The sequence below is a fragment of the Eleginops maclovinus genome, chromosome 8, assembly GCF_036324505.1.
Source record: "Eleginops maclovinus isolate JMC-PN-2008 ecotype Puerto Natales chromosome 8, JC_Emac_rtc_rv5, whole genome shotgun sequence".
NCBI classification, from domain to species: Eukaryota; Metazoa; Chordata; class Actinopteri; order Perciformes; family Eleginopidae; genus Eleginops; species Eleginops maclovinus.
Genome location: NC_086356.1, coordinates 7586077 through 7606819, shown reverse-complemented (window position 1 = coordinate 7606819; position 20743 = coordinate 7586077). Strand labels below are relative to the sequence as shown.

Sequence of the window (20743 nt, the reverse complement as noted above, 5' to 3'; positions counted from 1 at the left end):
AATCCTAATAAGATGAATTCTTTCTTCTTTATTTTCTGCTTGTCCCTGATCACACACCGAGTGCTGTGTCAGCTGTTCAACTTTTGTTTAACACTGCTGGTCATTTCCCATTTCCCATTTTTTTCAGCTCTCTCATTGGCTATATGTGGCCTTAGTGTCTTTATCCCAAACTTTTTAATAGTGCCCTTTGAGAGTGCTGTGTCAGGTGCTTAAGTTGCGCTACATACTGTATATCGCTCTGTCGGCGTATGCCTTATAAAAACCAAAGAGCAGCCAATCAGAATTAATGATGACAAGGCTGGGATTTTGGCCAATTAGCAAGGAGGCAGTAATTTATTAAGAATGTTCCACATGGCCAAACCAATGAGAGGTTGTAGAGGTTAGATGGGTCATTTTGATGTAACGGGCTATAAAGCTTTTCAGCTAAGGACAGGCACCATAAAAGTCAATCCTTCATCCTCAACAAATTAAAAGCATGAAGTTCTTCTTGTGGGTTTAGCAGGGATCCAATAGAAACAGGTGGCTGAGAAATTAAGAGTTACTGAGCTGTAGTCCCTATGACTGAAGTTACTTAGAAGTTACTTAGGATCAATTCTGTCTAAAGTTGAAAGTAAAAAGCAAAAAAGCCATATCATTTTTTCCATACCAATTTAAGGCCTCAATGACTCATTCCACTTCCTTTTATGTGTCCCTTGGTGGCCATACTGAAAATAATAGGCTCATTAGGAAGACATTAAAGCAGCGTTAATTGATTTCTTCTTCACTTTTGGGATGCATAACAAGCTTTAAGTTACAGCAGCTTCACATCTTCTCTCCTTATTAAGTCGTTATTAAGTGTTTGAGCTAACAGCTGGCTATTTACACTTCCAGCAGATATGAAGCAACCGTAACATTCAACATGTGTCCTAGTTGTAGCCATCCATAAGGACACTTATTACTTTTATTTTGGCTCTGGTTTGGTCTCCAAAGATTCCTGAGGGAAATACCTGTTTTTTTAGTTGCTAAATAATCCACTATGGTCACCGGTTGGTTGCTAACGTTGCCTGTCAACAGTGCTAAGGTGAATTGGATGTCTACAGTGGATTTTGTCATAGCCTGGTCCTACCAGACTGTACTACATTTAATTTGTACAGAGATTCTAGCCACTCCCCATTGAGAAGTGATTTTTACTTGAAGGCGGTTACTCTGTTGAAGTTTAAAACTATTGGATCTGCCCAGTGCCACTCTGGATTTGCCATAACCAATCGCTAACGTTTGGTCGTGACCTATGTCATGCGGTGCAGCATCTTTCTCCACCGCCATTGCTGAACTACAACTCAAACTCGCGCACAACCTCTACGTCATCGTTCTCCGACACTCCCTCTGTTCGCTGATTGGACAGGTAAAGATTGGCCTGAGAAAACCCGCGAATATACCGAAAACCAAGACATACAGGAGGGAAATGAAAATTGAGCGGAAGTACGTCAGAGGGAGGAGCCAGGCTACATGTGTCATACCATTGCTGAACCAAACAGTTCAGTCGCGGTAAATCCAAAACGATGTTCATAACAAGATGAAACAAGATACGTCAATGGCAGAATTGGTCTTTGCCGACCACTGGCATTTGTTATTAATCTGAGGATGTTTAGGTTCGGACAAAAAAACAAGTTGGTTAGTATTTAGGAACACATGGTTTGGGTTCAAAACTAGTTAATTTTTGACGTAGCTCAGGTTACATGCGTCAATTACGATCAATGTAACATAACAACATAAGTCATTTAATAAGTCGGACATGAACAGCTGTGTCCAAGATGAAGGTTAAGTTTTTGTTTGACCCAGTCATCAACCCTACTTCTTTCTTTGTGTCACAATTTCTAGAGCCACAAGGCGCCTAACAGTAAATAGGGGTAAATATTAAGCTATTTGCACAGAAGATCTTAGCTTTTCTGTTGGGTTCAGGGCTCCACCTTTGACATTTCACCAAGTCTTTTTATCCATTTCTTAAATAAAAATATTTATCAGTGCAACATTAAGTCATATTTTATAAACTATTGTCTTGGTCGTTTTTATTGTGTTCCAGCCAAAATAATTGGGAAAAAACAATCTTCCTTAACCCATTCTCAACCCTCCCACCAAGTTTCATGAAAATCGGGCCCAGAAGTTTGTCGTTATACTGCTGACAAACAAACAAACTGAACTGAAAACTTACCCTCCTAGGCTGAGATAATAACCTTTGTCAAATTTAAATACTAAGGCTTGTTTTTCTTCCAATTCATAAAGGAATTTGACACTTACCTCACAGCTTGTATACAATCAAGAAAAGTTTTCTGCTACCTCAGGCTACATGCCTGATTATGTTTTCAAAAATCTCTGACTTTTGGCAGCCAGTAAGATGGAGGGGACCGCACCATGAATCATTAATGGTTTTCCACAGGGGACGGTTGTCACATTTGGTATGTAAGGGAATAAATATGTGAAACCCATACAAAAAAGTTCTCCTTAACTCTTTGGGCGGTCACTGTCTATCATTTTAGGCACTCAAACTGATGGTCTTGCAGACCCGAGCTCCCATAAATCTGTGACACTTTTGTAAGGGTCATTGCAAGAAGTCTGTTCTTTTAATTTAGTGTCAAGCTAATTGCTCTAATAGTTGGATAAGTGTTTGATTTTTCGTGCCTTTTGTTCAAGCTTTTCATTTTCTGCTCAGACAGCCCAAAGTTTCAGTTAAATGCCGAGTTGTTAGCGAATTCTCTGACGTTACATTTTGAGATAGTTGTTCTCAGTCAGTTCAGTTCACAGAGTGGGGGTCACACGAGCTGAAATAAGAAGATCAGTCAGTGGTTGCTAACCTTTTCAGTGCTCAGGCAGACTCTAGTGAGACAAATACTTCAAGGCGATTAGTAGTTGCCTGAAGAAGGTCAAAGTCATAATTTAGGAAAACTTATCAGGAAATGACTCTTACTTTTATTAGCATTTAAAGGAGCGAAATGAAGAGGAACTTGTTTTGATAAAGGTATTTTAAGTTTGACTTTCATTTCTACATCTGAGCTTCCTTTATAGTTAACCAACATGTATTTAGTTTATTACATCTATATCAAAAATAGCAAAGGTCTGTTTGCCTACTTCAAACAGAAGTCAAGTAACTAATTGATTAACTTTCATTATGTGATATCCACGATTTTTAAAGAACCCCATGAATCATTTTGCCTTTCAGATCATTAACTTTTCCTTTTAACTACCCAATATTAATAGCCTGTAGCAAATGTGTTTTCTTTTACGCTTACACTAACCCTCCTCTGCCTAAAAAAAAATCACATTTTGACATGACACAAGTTGCCTGCCTTTAACAGGCTCATACTGTTTGAAGATAAAGGGTTTTTTTTTCTGGTTGGGTAGCCTTTGAAGACCGATGTTTCTGGGTCGATATGAATCAAAAGATGGATTTATTCTGTCATGATGCATCTATGAGAGTTTCAATTGGTATTTGCATGCTTTTTCATCTGTCATCATCCAGTAGAAAAGAAGTGTTTGAAAATAATAATTCTCTATTATTTATGTTGACGAATACAGACAGGATTGAATCCACGGCAAAGATTTTGAAAATTCGTACCCTTTTCATGTGGAGTCTTCTTCACTACTTTTCATAAACCAGCTGCTTCCACTGCTATATAAAATATATATTAAAGTTAACAGGAGCATGTTGATGATAAAAAGGCATACACAAGCGGGAGGAAAACACAGGAGTTTTGTTACCTATCCTGGGGGCTTGAAACAAACTCTTTTACGAACGCACCAAAATACAAAACCACGTGAACACTCATACACATACAATCCTGGACATAAACACACATATATTTTCGTAGCACCCTGCATCACCTAAGGCGGCCGGCGATGAGTTTTATTGTGTTTGTCCAGCAGCAGTTTTTCCATTAGACCTGATGTAATGTCCAAACTATAATGGACCCGTAGAAAGGCTACATCAAGACACAGTGGTCTATGTACACAGGCATGCCTAACTAGGTATTTTCTTCCTTCTCTGTCTGAATTTCATCATATTTTTTTGTATCCCTCTCTGACATTTTCCTTGTATTTGTGCTAAGATTTTCGTCGGAGAGGTGTCCATGTATGTGATGAAATCGACGAGGGAAGCTCTTCTGGCCCAGGAGAAAACCATTGTGACAGGAGACTGTTGTTACCTCAACCCCCTTATACGCCGCATCGTACGCTTCGTAGGTAAGTTTTCGTGCCAATAACGCCAAACTGCCTTGAGCTCCGTCATGCGGATCAAGGTATTAGCTACTTCAGATTGACGAATGACTCACACACACATACACAATGATGTATGCAAGCCTTTTATATGTAGTAATGTAGTGCTAATTTGGATATTCCCTTGACTCTGTTAACCAAAACTATGACAAGATATGTTTTACCACACTTATTTTTATCCATGACTAAGATGAAACCATGAGCCACCAACACGCCGCTGGGTGCTCAGTCATTGTGCGTCCTTGGCTGCGTCCTTTGTCCGGGCATTTGTACGACTGAAACACATAACGTCAGTTGGTTGGGTCATGTTCAGCTGATTGCTTATTATTTTGTTATGTTGGAGCTACGCATAATTACTAACATAACATAATTACTCAAAAGCATGACTGTGTCCTCTTCAGTGATCACATCCACATTCATATCACAGTGACACTAAGATGCTTAGATTGCATTCAGCCTTGTTTTCATGAAGTCTTCTACAAGTCTATGTAAGCTCGGTTTATGAGGTTATTAGCGCAGTAAACAATAAATCTGCAACATCAGGATTTTCAATGTGGCTTTCACAGTCTTTCAGTAAGCTCTTAACCAGGGAGCAACACGCTGTATGACTAAGCTGACAGTTCAGTATGGCTTCCGGCAATCACCTGTGAGGGGAGCTCCAACGCAAAAAGAGAGATATGTGAAGAGTTACACTGATGAATCAAAGCTTGAGGATTTTGGTATTTAAGATCAGTATGTTGTGTCAGTTCTGAGATTTCAAACAACTCCAGCATCATGTAAAAAGGACTCATATATCCTGCCAAGAAAAAAGAGGGAAAGGAGACCGTGAAACCTAAGCAGTGGACCGACACATGGGTTCTTCAAGCAATCAGAAACATACAAACAACATGATATATGACGGGATAGGCCATTTTTCTGTTGTCAAAGAATGGTCGATGCACAGTGAAGGACAAAATGAGAGAGTTCACAACATGAGGTTAACAAGGTCAGCCAGGGGGGAGGATAGCAGCAGCTTCTTCCATCACTATCTGTGACAGCACTAAAAAATTACGTTTTCAGGTAAGAACATTTGATCGTCCATGTTTGTTATTTGAAAATATAGTAAAAGAGATATGCAGACACTAGATACAGTGAATTAATGAAAGCTGTGGACCTTATGATACATTGGCTGCTCTTTGGAGGGGTTTAAGTTGGACTGTTGCCTTAGATGATGATATGGGTCGAGATCATACAGTAATAGTGTGTTTTCCATTAGATGTAGGCAATGGGCTTGGTTTAAATAATCCCTGGCCTGCATTTATAATTTATAAAAGGCTTTTTGTATGGTTTGTCAACAGTTGCAAACAGCTACACATTGTTATTGTGAACAACATTACATTATAGATACTAAATAACTATGTACATCCATTTAAAAAAAAGAATATTGGTTTGTTTTGTAATCCTCTCGAGTTTACACTTTGGTACACCATCCGTGTATCATCCATCATTTGCAACTGCTTATCCTTAGAGTTTGCCAGTCAATCACAACCTGACAACCGGACAGCCATTCACGCTCACATTCACACCAATAGGCAATTTAGACTCCAATTAACGTAACCTGCATGTCTTTGGACTCGAGGAGGAAGCCTGAGGATGCAGAGGGAAAACCAACCCTTACACTCTTTGGAAAACATCAGTGGTTTAATCGAAACTGGTTAGCACTGCCAAGGAGGTTTTATGTATTGTTTGTTTAACAGTAGTCAGAAGGATAACGTACAAACAACTGGCCCAAATTTCATGAAACTTGATAAAATGGTGTAGCATTGGCCAAGGGGGAACCCATTACTTCTTTTTGGAGCGAATCCTGATTGACAAAGGTCTGCGCACTCCAAGAGCCCTTCCAATTACGCTGGATTGTATCCTCATTGGTGGAACACACCATCTGCTTTGATATAAACCTTATCTTATGTTTAACTTGCTGGTTAAGGCGTTAAAATACAGCAAACTGGCGTGACTGAACAGATTTCTTGAGGGAAGGGAGCCAAGTGGGATCTAGTCCAGCTGTGATACATGATTTTCTAAAACCATATCCGCCTATGAAACATCTTAATCAAACACGTTGCATCATATAGAAGCGATATTTGGATCATGTATTCCTTACACTAGGGCTGCTTTACACCTCATTGTAATCTTTGACACCTGTATCGCTTTTCTAAAAGAGCCCACATCCAGCTCCAACTTTGAATCCTCATTTTTAAAGCCCCAGAGCTTGTGTTGCACTGGGCAAACTGACAGACTCGTTGCTATCTGTTCCAGTAATTGAGGTCGGCGGTTGGACTTTCCTGGCGCAATCATATCCGTATTGTTCATTTTTAAATAATGTCCCTTCAATTTATAAAACACTCATCAGACATTCATTAGGCAATTCGCATGATTTATACCGCCATCTGCTCCCGGACAATCCCTCAAATTTGTAGGATCAGTGGGGCTTTTAGTTTGCCTCTCTCCCGCGGCCCCTCCCATCTCTTCTCCTCTCACCCTAATTCCCCCTCTCCATTTCCCTCAACGATGCCCTTCACACAATCGTGTCCCTGTACCCCTCACTAGCATCCCCACCATCGCCCTCAGCCCCCCCCCCCCCCCCCCCCCCCCCCACTGGATGAGAATACAAAGCAGAGTAATTTCATGGCTAAGCAGGCCAGATAATCAGCAGTCATATTTCACAGCTAAAGGAATGCAGACGCAGACATTGGTCAGGGTTGGTGGGCTGAAAGTGTCAGTGCAATCATTCATATAAGAGGCTATTCTTTTTGTGTGCGTTTATGTTTCTCTCTCTGCCTATTGTCCACTTTTTTATCCTTTCCATATTAACTTTGAACTTAAATTTCATTTTTGCCAAATCAATACAATTTGCATTTCCTATGTTTTTCTTGGAATAATTTGAACATTAGATATTCTGGGGTTTAGCTCTGCCTAATGACAGCTGGGAGCTTAAGTGCCAGCACTGGGAGCCACATGGTCACAGGCCAATTTAACCCCGGATATAAGGTGATAGCACCAAAGTGGTAATGTGGGTGAAGCTTTTAAGGGTTTTTTCGGTGATGTCTTAATGTTCCTAATGTTTTTAATGGGCTATAATTCCTCCTTGTGTGTCTTTGTTCCCCAGGTGTGTTCGCATTTGGTCTGTTTGCCACGGACATCTTCGTAAATGCGGGCCAGGTGGTGACGGGAGGTCTCTCGCCATACTTCCTGTCTGTCTGCAAGCCCAACTACACCGGCACCGAGTGTCGTTTTAATCACCAGTTCATCATCAACGGCAACATCTGCACCGGGAACCCCATTGTTGTGGAAAGCGCTCGCCGGTCGTTCCCATCCAAGGACGCTTCGCTGAGTGTTTACTCTGCTGTTTACCTGACGGTGAGACAAATGGCATAGCAGACACTTTCATAAAGTTCAAGGTTTACCATCGTACATTTTATACCAGTTGCTAAGGTATTGTCTTTTCTCCTTTTTAGACATCAGAAGAACTCAAATGTCTTCTTAAATGTGTTGTATATTGCTTTGACACAAGTAGATAAAATACCATGTGACTTTAATTACGTTTAAGTTGAGAATAGTTTTCCTTTAGAGAATAATAATATACTTTCGCGAATAAAGACTTATTTAAATGCTAAACTAAATGTTGAATCTTTTAATATGCTGTTTGAATGCCGAGTCTTAAGTATATTTAGTAGTTGGTAAAGTTAAATTACATGTAGCTAATTTATACGACACAAAAACAAAGGTTTTCCTCAAGTGTTTTTAATTTTTATTTGCATTTGTTGTTCTAGTTATTTCAATTCATCCCACATAATATTGTAAACACTTTTTTTTTTTATTCTTCAAAACAGCAGGAGCACAGTTAATTAAAAATCAATGTGAAGAGTACTTGTTGGCCACAGTTAGTCATTCGGGACTGACTGAATGTAATTATTTAACATCTAGGTGTAAACACATTTCTGAACAGTAAACGCAGCATCCAAACAATCGGAACTAAATACACATTTTTGCACAGAACTGATTAAAGTTTTACACATTCTTAAGTTAAATATGGTTTAGTATACACATGTGGTACATAGCATCTATGTTTGATGGAGGAATAGGTAAGGAGGGACTTCATATTTGCCAAAGGGTTGAGGAACGTTTTATCAAATCTTCAGGCATTTTTTGAAAAATGTCTTCATGAAAAGTGCTTCTGTTTAAAATGAGAATGACACAGAGGCTCAGCTGCATAAAATGAAATGAAAAAGCAGAAGTGCAGATTTGATCAGCGGGAGCAAGAGAAATGCAAGAACAGGTTGTTGATGAAAACAAGATTTGAACTCCACGATCTGGCGTGGGAGGAGGTTAACATTTGTGAAAAGAAGTGAGTACGTGTAGGAATACTAAGTGTCTGTTTTTGCTGAAAGTCTTCTCACAACCTTCACACCCAGTTAGGAGGTTCCTCTGTTAGGTTTATCTTGAAATCGTTTATTTCTTGTAAAAAACCCTTTTTGTTTTGAAGAGATATTTCACTCACATGATGTAAGGTTTTGACATCTTTTCCAAGTCGTTTTGCTCTGCAATGGAGGCTTTGTGCTCTCAATAAATGGTCAAATATTAATTTTTCAGTGGCACAACAGGAGATTCTCTCTGGTGCAGGAGCTCTAGTTAAAACGTTTGGGCATAATAAATAACTTTTCTTACATCTACCTTCTGTCTTTTTTTCCAGATGTACATCACCAGCACCATCAAGACCAAGTCCAGTCGTTTGGCCAAGCCTGTGCTCTGTCTGGGCACGCTCTGTTCGGCCTTCCTCACCGGCCTCAACCGAGTCTCAGAGTATCGGAACCACTGTTCGGACGTGGTGGCTGGATTTATACTGGGATCAGCCGTCGCTCTGTTTCTGGTGAGGACGATAAAAAATAGTAAAAGGCTTGAGGAGTGGGGATTAGAGGAGAAGAATAGTGAAGCTGATTATTCTGAGGTGTAATCTGGTCGTGATTTATTTTCAAATTATAGTTTTCAGCTTTTTTTTGACTCTCCCAAACAATTAATTAAATGGTTAATTCAGGGTTGCAGCCCTTGTCCGTCTGAATGCAAATTAATGTCCTAAAAATATAAAAGACAGCATCTATTTGTTGTATTATTTTACATAGATCTTTAACGGGTAGTATATGTAAAACGTTAGCTGTGCTTAAATGAAATTCCTGTGTATAATAAGTTCCTGAACACTAATTTGGTAAAGAAATTTAACAGCGAAGTGTGGGAACAGGTGATAGAAATGGAAAAGATAAGAAACAGGATGAAGGGTGCTTTATACCAGAGCTTGAAGGAAGTTCAGTTGCAGGTGAGTAAGGATAGAGGGAAAAAAGGGTAAGCATTCACTGGCTGATTGGGTGAAGGAAGAGAAGAGAGAAAGTAAGGAAAAAGCTGAGGTGGCACCTGGATTTCTGCTGAGGTCAACAAGGAAGGGTATTTCAAGGCACAGTGAGAAGAAAGTTGAGGTAAACACTGTGTGAAATAGTGGGTGTGTTCAAACACGATGAAGGGAAAAGGGATCTGTCCTATTGAAACAAATGTCGTGACACATTATATATTGTTCTTCCTGGTTTTGAGGGGTTTTGGCTTTCAATAAAGAGTCATTTGATAAAGGTTAGTAATTACAGCTGGAAGCCTCAAAGTGGTTTTGGAGTTGATGCTAATATCCCTTTGAGAAGAAAGGAAGGTGAAGGTAAACCCCCACAAATCAAAGGAGAAGATTCTCAGAGGATTCAATTCATGTTAATAGTGGCAGGGCTCCAAGCTGCAAAGCATGGAGCCAGTAAAATAAAATGAGTGGAGGATAACACATGTAGGAAAGATTGTATTTACAGAGAAACTCCTCCAAGAAAACGTTTTTCGTTTTGGGGATATTTAGTGTTACACATACATTTTGGAAAAATAAAATGATGAAGTGTTGATGTGCTGGAATAAAAGTAAAAGGATCACACCTAACTGTTTCACTCAAAACCACCGGCTCATTGTAGCGTCAGTGTAAAACTCAGGGACTCATCACATTCAGTATTGTCTGAAAACCATGATTGTCTGTACACATTTTTGTCTTTGCACAAAATTGGATATTTCACTGGATGAGTGAAAGCTGAGCTGCTAGTGGCACAAGAGGAAAGTCAGGAAGTATGCAAAGTCAATAAGCTATCCTCTGGAGACCCTTAATGTTGGTACCAAATTTGAATCCAATCGATATTTGTAGGTATATTTCAGTATGGACCAAAAACATCCAAACAACTCAAATAAGCCTTAAAAACTAGAAGATATAGCTTTAAACAACATACTGTATAAGTACTCAGAGACAATCCGTGTGATTGGCCAAATCAAAGGATTGCACTGGAATGTGAACAGCATGTGACTCTGCTAGGCTCTCATACGAAACTAAGCATGTGGCCTGATTGACTTTTAAATACTGGAGTACCACCTTTAAACATAGGGGGTGCCAAGCGACACAAACATAAGATAAACTGCCTGAGAGGCAGAACAAGAACTATTAGCTTACTTTGCACCTTGATGACAAAGACAATCATTTGCGTATGTCTCAAAAACCTGCCTGTACGTCGCTGTATCTTAAACGTATTGAACATTTGGCCACATCTTAGGATTAGAGTTAGGGTTAGCCACTAACACCAACTTGTTTTTGCAAATTACAGTTTTAATGATAAAGGATCGGTGAACCAAATACGTAGGTATGGTAGGGATGGCTAGGAAGGGTTGAAATCATGTGGGTCCAACGGTGAGAATTACAAGGAAGACTGAAGATCATACTAGATGATACTGTGTTGTCGACTTCAAATGGAAGCCACGAGCCTGCAATGTGCCTTGGTTCATCTTGTAGCAGCTTGTCCTTGGACCTTGAAAAGGAGGAGCCACGGGGCCCCACTCTCTAATGATGGATATTCTCTTTTAATGATTCATCCATAAAAATTGACGTTCTTAGAGTTAGTTGTCTCCCGGGAACGACGAACACGAGATAGTCAACCATCACCTCAGCAGTTTTTAACCTGCTCATTTCCAGCCTATTATAAAATGAAGGGGCCTGCCTTTTGACTTCACACTGACCATAATGGTTCTGATAAAGCTTATCAAGGTCTTGTCATCTGAACACTGAGGCGATATGACGGACTGCTATGTTGAGGGAAATTAATTGGTACGAAGAGAGAAGAAAGCAGGTATAGCTCAAATCTCTGTGGTATCAGTACTGACAGGGAGGAGATCTAAATGGACAGCTGCCTTTGGTGTTACAAGAACATTGTCCTGCAAGGAGATTGAGGATCAGTGATAAGCACTTGCTTGTAGAGCTTCAGAATAATGTTGGAAATAGAGGTGTCCACTTGATCCAAGACAAGTCATGGGCATAGGCTTACTGCCTGCCAGGTTTTCTAGAAGCAAATCCTTTGGAATTTAGAAGATAGATAGAAGATAGAATCGGAGGATGAAACCCTCTTTATTAGTCACATCTAGCACACAGCAGAGCACACACAGTGAAATTGGTTCTCTGCATTTAACCCATCCTAGTACTAGGAGCAGTGGGCAGCTATTGTGCAGCGCCCGGGGAGCAATGGGGAGGGGGGATTGTAAGTGTCCGGTGCCTTGCTCAAGGGCACCACAGCATGGCCTAGGAGGTGAACTGGGACCTCTCCAAGTAGCAGTCCACTTTCCATATTTCAAGTCTGTTCGGGGCTTGAACCGGCGACCCTACGATTCCCAGTCCAAGCCCCTACTGACTGAGCCACTGCTGGACCGGAATTAGGAATGTGTTACAAGCAAACCCTTAAATTCAAGCCATTCAAGGTATGTAAAATTGCCATAAAAAGTAACTGACCTTTGATGTAAGAACATAGAATGAGAGTCCACTGTGCGTTTCTGAAAATCAGATCAGAAATCAGAATCAGAAGTAATGAATGAGATCAATCCGGATCTAGTTATCATTAGATTCTTGGTAAGACATTTTTCCAACCTTTCCACAGCAACAACCATATGATATTTTGCTCACCAGAGACAAAAGATGGCAGCTTGGCCCAGATTGTCTTAGCATGGATGGCAGAGTACAAAAATGGAAAGAAAACAGTCGTCCTTGGTCTTCAGGGATGCGTTTCAGCTGAGTAAAAACAAGACAGGTGAAACCAAAATGTTGGGCATTTCAAAAAGTAGCTTAAAATGTTTTGTTGAAGGTAATATGAAAACAGTTTGTGGAAACAACAGGTCGCTTAGATTCCCTGTGGAAGACATTTTGGAAAGAATCAATGTTTTTTATGGAACGGTAATGCTTGAGTATCTCCTTAGATTCTTTCCCAGCTGTTGTGATTAATTTCTTTTGTCTGGGTTCACTAAAGAAGCACTGTCCATGAACTGCAACAAAAAAAGACTTCAGAAACCTCAAGTGCTGAATCTGCCTGATACACTTTCTCCTTTGCCAGTGCCCGAGGGCATGGTTGGCCTGGGGAGAGGGGGATTCCCCCTCAGGCTGTTTTCTTTGATTAAACAGTCCATGGAGGAGTACAGACAAGAGTAACCTTGGTGGTGTCTGTACTGGTAAAACAACCTGACGTAGAACTCACAAGTAACTGTTATTTTATGACATATGAATGAAGAAACAAGGCAGTGCCTGCTGGGCGCAGTACCATGCCACAAAGGCGAACAACCCAGAGTATCTCTGTTAGAGCATGGCTGCATTTTGTGGAGTCATACAATGTGTCATTGAGTTTTTACACAGCTCTTAACGTTTTTATTACAGCGATAACTGTTACATCTAAAAGACATGTTCAAGTCATTTAAAAAACACTCATAGGTGCTTTCAATTCTTTCTTTTTGGAGCCTGATAATGTTGTGACACTAGAGCTGGCAGGCCGTTCTGATTAATGAAGCCGAAGGACCTTTGTGATCCCCTGACTTTCCTCTCACGCTACCATGCTTTTTGAGGGCTTGAGTGGCTCGCCTTAGGACACCTGCGTTACCGTTTGACGGGAGGGTTTTAACAACTGTTTGACGGAATTTACATTTAGTGATTTGAGATGGAATGTATTGAATCAATGACAGTTCTCACTTGCCAAACTCCCACATTTAAACCTGTGTTTTTGTGAGCTTACCTTGCTATTCATGATGAACTGTCTTCCTACTTTACAGGGCATATGTGTTGTGAACAACTTCAAAGGCGTCCACAGTGCAGCAGCTAAACAGAAAACTGAAGACTACCGTGGCCTCCCTCTGATGACGTTCCCCCGTGTAGAGAGCCCTCTGGAGACTCTCAGCGCACAGGTACCCTAAAACACTTAACCTGGATTTCCAAAAACTTTATCACAATGATGCACATTATCTTTCCCAATTAATTGGCAGAGCTCCCTTGATATTTAAGCTTAAAACAAAAGAAAAACAACTTTGGAAATTAGTCTACTGTAATTTGCTTTCTCAAATTTGTTGTAATGTGCTTTCATGTCCTTCTTTAATTTGAGGATTTCCTGAATTTTAATGTAAAAGTATGTTGCATAAATCAGCTAAAGAGGGTCACCATGTGTTCTTTCAATCTTTCTTTCTTTCTTTCTTTCTTTCTTTCTTTCTTTCTTTCTTTCTTTCTTTCTTTCTTCCTTTCTTTCTTTTCTTTCCATAAAAAGCAATGACACATGTTAAAAGGAAAATACAAGCATGACCTTTTGCACTACACCCCTGCCTCCTTTCCAAACGCACACAAAGACACTCAGAGCACTCCTGAAACTCTTGGACAATGATTTCCCTCTTTCTCTTTATTTCCTCACACTTTTCCTTCTTCTTTCCTGTTTTCCTTTCCTTCTCATCTCCTTCAATCCTTATCGTTTTTCTCCATTCCTCCATTCTTCCACGTCCGTTTTTAGAACCACTCAGCATCGATGACGGAGGTCACATGACTAAGGGGGCAGCACCGGGTCACGTTTGCGTCTCCACAGCACTTCCAGACACAATGACGAGGACGCATGCCACGTGGCTCCGAATGCTTAATAAAAAAACACTGCTGATATATCTGTTTAAATCACCTGGGGGACAAAATGCACCATGTTTCGAATGGTTCTTATTTAGTTGGGCTATGCTCAATTATACCTGCCAAGGCACATCCATTGCATCAAAAATATCACAAAGCAAACTTAAGCACAGATTTTTGTTCCAGATATTTGAAACTATTTGAAACATCAGACGTTTTTTTCCCTCAAAAGGTGTGCTGTTTGTAGTTAGAGGACGGTGTTTTGTACATTTTGTATGAGCGAGTGCTGTAGCCTATCCTGACGGTGTTAAACCTGCGCACTTCCTGTCGGCTAACTCACTCTGTTTTACATCACATCCTGTCAGGTGACTTGCCTCGTCGATCACCACATCTATTCCCACTCAGTCTGAAAAAATGTGCTATGGAAAAAAATATTGATGTTGTTGTTCTGTGATGTTTGTCATTTGTACAGAAAAAAAAGACAGAAACCTTCTTTTTATTATCTCTCTGTACATTAACTGACCGTGTCAGGTCATATTTTGTAAAGATTTTTGTCAATCTGTATGATTATTATGATCCATTTGGACCTGTTTGCTTGCTCTGTAAACCTGGATATGTTTTGGTATCAGTTTAGGTGTTATGGGGAGCGTTACCTCTCCCTGCTGGAGGAAGTGACAAGGAAGAGTCAGTGATATCCTTCGAGTCAGAAAATGGGGTTTGGCACTTGAACTGTCCTGCTATCAGCCACAATGATATATGATTGGTTGAAATTCTCATTATGAATGCGTTTCACCCCAATTTCCTGATTCACTTTGAGATTTTCTTTCCATGGAGAGGTCCAGTGGGGCTAGCCTGTGCCAGATCTAACTGAAGATGTCTCTGGTATGACTGTACAAATAACTTTTAACTCTAATCCCAGTGGAATACATCCTTGTAAAATACATGAAAAAAGGAAAAGAGACAGAAATGCTCTTTGGAGTAAATCAGAGTGATTTACTTAAGGCCTGGCTAGCCCTTTTAATAGAAACCAGGCTAATGACTCCTGCTTCCCTTTTCCTCCTTGAGGCACCCCCCCTCCCAACCCACCAGTGGATTGTGATGCAATGTTGTGACTCCATTACCCATTGGAAGATACGCCCAGCATGACGAGAGAAGTCAAGATGTTTTATAGATATTCATGATTTCAATTATGCTCATTATCATTGTGATTATCAACGTCTTTTTACTTTCAGAACAAAAAAAGTGTTTCATTTGAAATACAACATATATTTTTTTCTTGGTTTGTCCACAAATTAAATAGTCAGTAGCAACAATGTGTTCTCTTGTGTCTTTATTTGTTTTGTGTGATATTGTTGGAATCAAAGTGGTCATTTTTTTCTTCCTTGATGAGCGAAGGACAAGGCTGATAGTAGGTTATGAACACAGCTTCAGTCCTCTCCAATTTAAATGTTAAACTGAAATACAAAATGAATAGGGCACAGGGTAGGACTCTAGTTTTACTAAGTTACCTTGCCAAAAAAATGGAAAACATGTCTGCCCTTGTGTTTGTTTGAATATGTATTAGATATTTACTTCCTTTACCTCCAAGTTGTGTGCAGCCCAACCGCTATTCTTCTGCTGAATACAAATCAAACCTAACCTTAAACCAGGTCTCATCAACATGGACAGCCTAAAGTTATGTTAACATTAATATATTATCACATTTTGTTGAACAAAATTGCCTTGCATTTAGCCCTGTAAAAGGATGTGATGTAGGTTAAAAAGAAATGTGCGCAATGTAAACATCAACTGTAGGAATCTGTAAGTAATTTGTGGTTTAGTAGTAAAATTGTACTAAACTTGGGGATGGCACACACTTAGCCAATTAAAACACTGACACACAGGGTTCAGGGTCAATTACTCAAAGGTGGACTCTGGTTAATATAAGTGAATGGGATTAAAGTTGACAGTGGTTTTAATAGAAGTGAATGGGACACAGAGGGAATATTTGCAGTATGGAACATGTAGATGGTGCACTTGGTAGTACACAGTTGAGCGAATTATGTGTCCTAATTGCTCGGTTCAGGCGAAAAAAGACCTTCTTTCTTTAAATGTTCTTCAAACATGTACTCAAGCACGATGCCGTGAGTTTGTGATAATGAACGTTTCTGGGAGGACTGGAACACCTTCGGGGTTGTCCTTGAACAAAAAACAAAACTGACATTTATTTTGTGTACTAACAAATGCTAATGCGTGTAATGTGAACAGAAAGCCTGATTACCCCCTCTCATTGCCTCTGAGAACAAATGAGAAGAAATTGATTAGGTTTTTAGCAAACATATGTTGAGCCAGGCCCCCAAAAAGTCAATATGACCCATTTTTCTGCTGTGTTTTGAGTGTTATATCAAACGAGGTTGTCTTTTCCTCTTCATACCATCCCACTGATCAACCACACACGCTAGAATGAGCATAGATACGCTAAAACCATGATCTTATTTTCTGTTGATTCATCCTATTACTCGTGCTGCGATGTTTATGTCACCGCCAAGCAAGGCATTCAGACACACAGACACAAAGAGAGCTGACGGCTCAGCCAGTGCACTTGCTCTTTTGCTCTGTCAGGTATTCATTTCAGCTGTGACAGCCTGTGCTTACCCTGCAGACACACTGGCTAAATAGATAGGGATTGTGTGTGTGTGTGTTTTGCAGAATTTGACCATGCCGTGTGTTTATAAAATGTCATCCTTGGCTCTTCTGAGTACGCCTTCCTGCCCAAATTGCTGTCCCCTAGCAATATGAGTGAAGAATAATGCATCAACCAAATATCATGTCAAGGCAGGAAAAATAAACTCACTGGGTTTGTTGTAGCTTCAGGGTGTTTTTTTATAATGGAATCTTTTTAAATAGGAAGAAATTAGTAACTGCAGTTGAATCAATAGCCAACTTTAAATAATAAAGGTATTCCAGAAAATCCTTAATGCACTGTTTGATTGGTGTACCCTGAATGTCAGCTGCTGTTCTCTACCCCTGGTTTCATTGAATAATGAGCTGAAAACGTTTTACCTCTGCGTGAAAGCACCTCTCTCAAGTCAGTTAAAAATATATATAATTTTCTTTTGAAATCAGGTTGTAAGAGAACTGAAAGGAGATGATTATACCAGTTCCAAGGTTATGGAAGCAAAATAAATCAAAACTAATGTAACTAGAGTATGCACAAGGCTAAAAGCCTCACCGCTCTGCTTTCTTTTATCTTCTTTAAGTTGTATTTTGACACGGAAGGAAGGTATAAAAAGAAAATGCTTCAATTCAATCAAGTTCAAAGAAGAGAGGTATGTTTTTTAATAATGGACACATCCAAACTCAAACTGAAAAGACACAAAAAAGTCACAGTGGGATTGTTTCATCGTGTTCAGTTGTGAGTGATCATCATATTCAAATAAGATGTCAGAGTTTGACGAGTGGTCTATGTTTATGTTTACTAATCAACATTGTAATTGCACCAAAACCTAAATGTTAGTTCTGGTGGTACTAATGGTAGTAGAGACTGCGAGAGCACCGGTATGAATTCAAGATGGTGGGTAAAAAGGTCCTGTTTTTGGATCCCTGATTGAAAAGACTCTTGGATTCATTACAACAGATTGTAATACATTTTCAGATCCTGTGTTTATAACCCTGAAACTGTTATGGAGACGAAATTCATCCAGACCACAAATCCAAATCTGACAAGTTAAATGATGACAGGTGCTGCTTTCTTTAAGACACTAGAAGTGCATCAGTGAAGTGCAGGACAACATACAGTGATCCACAAAACAAGATGCCAACCACATGTTCTTGATGAATAAAGATGGTTCTTTTGTTCTTTCATCATACCAAAAAGTGCACGAGAAATAACTGACCTGCCGCATTGTCAAATGCAAGAATCATTAGGTCCTCAATCAAATCATCCAATTGATCAATCACCAGCAAATGCATTTCTTTTCTTTCCTCCTCAAAAGGTACAAGGTTTCAGCGCAAGGCTATTAAGACTTAACTGTATGGGTTCAACTTTAGGTCATTTACACTCTCAATAAGGCTCAGCATAAGACTCAGGTGAATTAGCCCATTAAGCTTAAATACCTGTCTTCATATCTATGATCAAGCTTACGGTCATTGCAAGCAAATCTTTTACCCTTGAAGAGACAAGGCTTAGAGGAAAGGGATGAGAAGGACGAAATAAAGGGCATTAGGAATGGAAGTAAAAGGAAAAAATGAAGGGATCATTGAGGTGTAAAAAAATGGGGGATGGGGGTAACGAAGAGGAAACTTTGGACAGCTTGTCAGTGACAGCAACACGCTAGTGAGAACCGATTTGGTTCAGGGTCCCTGGTTCACCTTTGTCCAATGGCTGTCGTATTTGTGAATCACGCGTTCCAGAAGTCAGGAATTCTTCCACTGGAACGACAGAGCAGGATCTCTGGAAAACGTTTTAGTTGGGCAATCAGGGGAACTCCTAAGGAGGATTCAACTTCCAGAAGGTTAAGGTTCCATCTCCAAAGATCATAAAAGGATCCTTTTCCATAACCTTTTCAGAAGGCTTTGGAAACTTGTCCCATGACTCATCACATCTGTCCAGGCAGAACAAAGGAGAACATTTTCAGAACTCTGGTAGTGTGTTTGTGTGTTGGTTAGTCTGCTGGTGGGGCTGGGTATACTGAGCAAACTGGTTGGACTGGTGAGTAGTGGGCTGACTGTGTGCAGTCTGGTTTGCCTGCTGGTTCTCTGATTGGTACTGTTCTAGCTCTCGCTTCCTTCTCATGGCTGTCTGCAGCTGCTGCTTGATAACAAGGATTTGACCCTCAAGTTCTGACAGCTCCTGAACCAGCGGGTTCCTGCCCACACCCAGCCCGGGGCCACAGTCACCCACACCCAAAGCCCGGCATGGGCCCGATGTCATCCCCTGCCCGGAACCACCCTGGCCTGGCCCAAGTCCTTGGCTCAACCCCCGCCCCAACAGGTCAGAGCGACCGTTAGTGTTGGTCACTATGGGTAGGTGCTTCTCCAGTAGGGGAAAGGTATGTGGATGAGACAGAGGGGATGGGGGTGGTGGTCCAGGAAGCTCCTGGGAGGTTGGGTGTTCCAGGTCATTCTGCATCTCTTGAGGAAGGACCCTACGTCTGTTGCAGTGGGAGGACTCTGAAGCATTCCAACATGCTGACTGATTGTTTCCCTCATTGCACCTGGAGAGAGGACAGATATATGAAGAAACATCAGGTGACTTTACTTTCCAACACAACTATTGGCCCAGAACACATGTCTGACCCAGACAATTTTACAGGTACAAAGATGATGTCAACCCTGCTCACATACAGCATATTTCTAATGATGGTGTATGACAACTGCTATTGAGGTGACACAAGACATCAAAAATGTGAGTGTGAAAAAGTGCAGATCAAAAGCCTCAAAATGCTGAATGGGAAAGCTTGACGTGTTCATTCCTAAGAGACTCACGCCTAGATTCTTGGAGGAATACATCATGAATGGTTGCGAAGACCAAGTACAACAACTGTACTCCCTAAATGTCCCATTAAAAAAAGGCCTTTAATTTCCTCCCTGGGTTAATGTTATATCTGTTATGGTTTGTTATATATGTATTTACATTTTTTGACTAGCCAAAACACTGGTTTTTATTAGACAAGGTCATCCAAAACCACAGGTGAAACAACAATGGTCTCCCAACCTGTAAGTGCAACAACAACTGAAATATGAACCTCTTCAGAACTCTGTTCTATACTCACTTTGGAAGTTGATGAAGTTGGGCCAGACATTTTTAAATAAGCTTGAAATAGCTTGAATGCTAACAACATTCTAGTAGTATGATGACGTTAGCATTTAACTAAAAGCATTACTGTAGCCTCATAGAGCAGCTAGCTTTAACCACTTAGCCTTGTTTTAATCGACGCTAGTCCATGCTTTTCTGGCAAAAAAAAGTGTGAGTAGGTCTTATGATTGATTCCCAGCTTATTATAATATATGATAGTAGAGTTTGGTGGATTTGGAAGTGAATAAGGCCTCTCATTGTTTGGGTGGGCCAATCATTTGAATGACCCCATAAAATTCTTAAGCTGTACATCTTCGTTTATTGTGCTCAGACTAACTTGCCCTAATGGTCACATTACCAGTATTTTGGCCAGAAAATATAATTGTTCTAGCTCAACTATAATGGCTTCCAATAAACATTGTGTAGCTGATGATTGTAATGCTGCAGCTTGAGCAGTTAATGATGAACTTAGGCCTGGATTAAGTCTTAATCATGTCACATATAAGGCAACAAAAGCATTAATGAATAGCAATGATGAATATCCCCCCAAAACATGCTGCTTATCAAGATCGAATAAGTAGACCTTGACTGACAAGGCTTAGCCTACTGGAAGAATTCAGGTCCAATTAATATCCTCCTGGACTAGCACTGGCCCCGCTGAACTCTCCCATCCATCCTGGAGGTCTACCCTCGCCTTTAACCTAACGAGCACCAGCAGCAGT

At 40.3% G+C, this 20743-nt stretch overlaps 2 protein-coding genes across 4 annotated transcripts in view; one reads left to right on the top strand and one right to left on the bottom strand.

Annotated features, from left to right (window-relative positions):
- The window catches only part of plppr1 (phospholipid phosphatase related 1), a 63109-nt gene extending 47561 nt beyond the window's left edge, over positions 1-15548 (top strand). For 2 of the 3 annotated variants that reach the window (XM_063889506.1, XM_063889505.1), the window contains exons 4-8: positions 4080-4212; positions 7391-7641; positions 8975-9151; positions 13420-13551; positions 14142-15548. In XM_063889506.1, coding sequence (XP_063745576.1) covers positions 4080-4212; positions 7391-7641; positions 8975-9151; positions 13420-13551; positions 14142-14174 — 726 coding nt within the window. In that variant the 3' untranslated portion in view covers positions 14175-15548. Of the gene's footprint in view, positions 1-4079; positions 4213-7390; positions 7642-8974; positions 9152-13419; positions 13552-13904 lie in introns of all 3 variants that reach the window. The other variant, XM_063889507.1, reaches the window with a different exon arrangement.
- Positions 15549-17619: 2071 nt separating this feature from the next.
- grin3a (glutamate receptor, ionotropic, N-methyl-D-aspartate 3A) overlaps positions 17620-20743 on the bottom strand; it is a 41236-nt gene continuing 38112 nt past the window's right edge. The window contains exon 10 of the mRNA XM_063889861.1: positions 17620-19440. Coding sequence (XP_063745931.1) covers positions 18858-19440 — 583 coding nt within the window. The 3' untranslated portion in view covers positions 17620-18857. The remainder of the gene's footprint in view (positions 19441-20743) is intronic.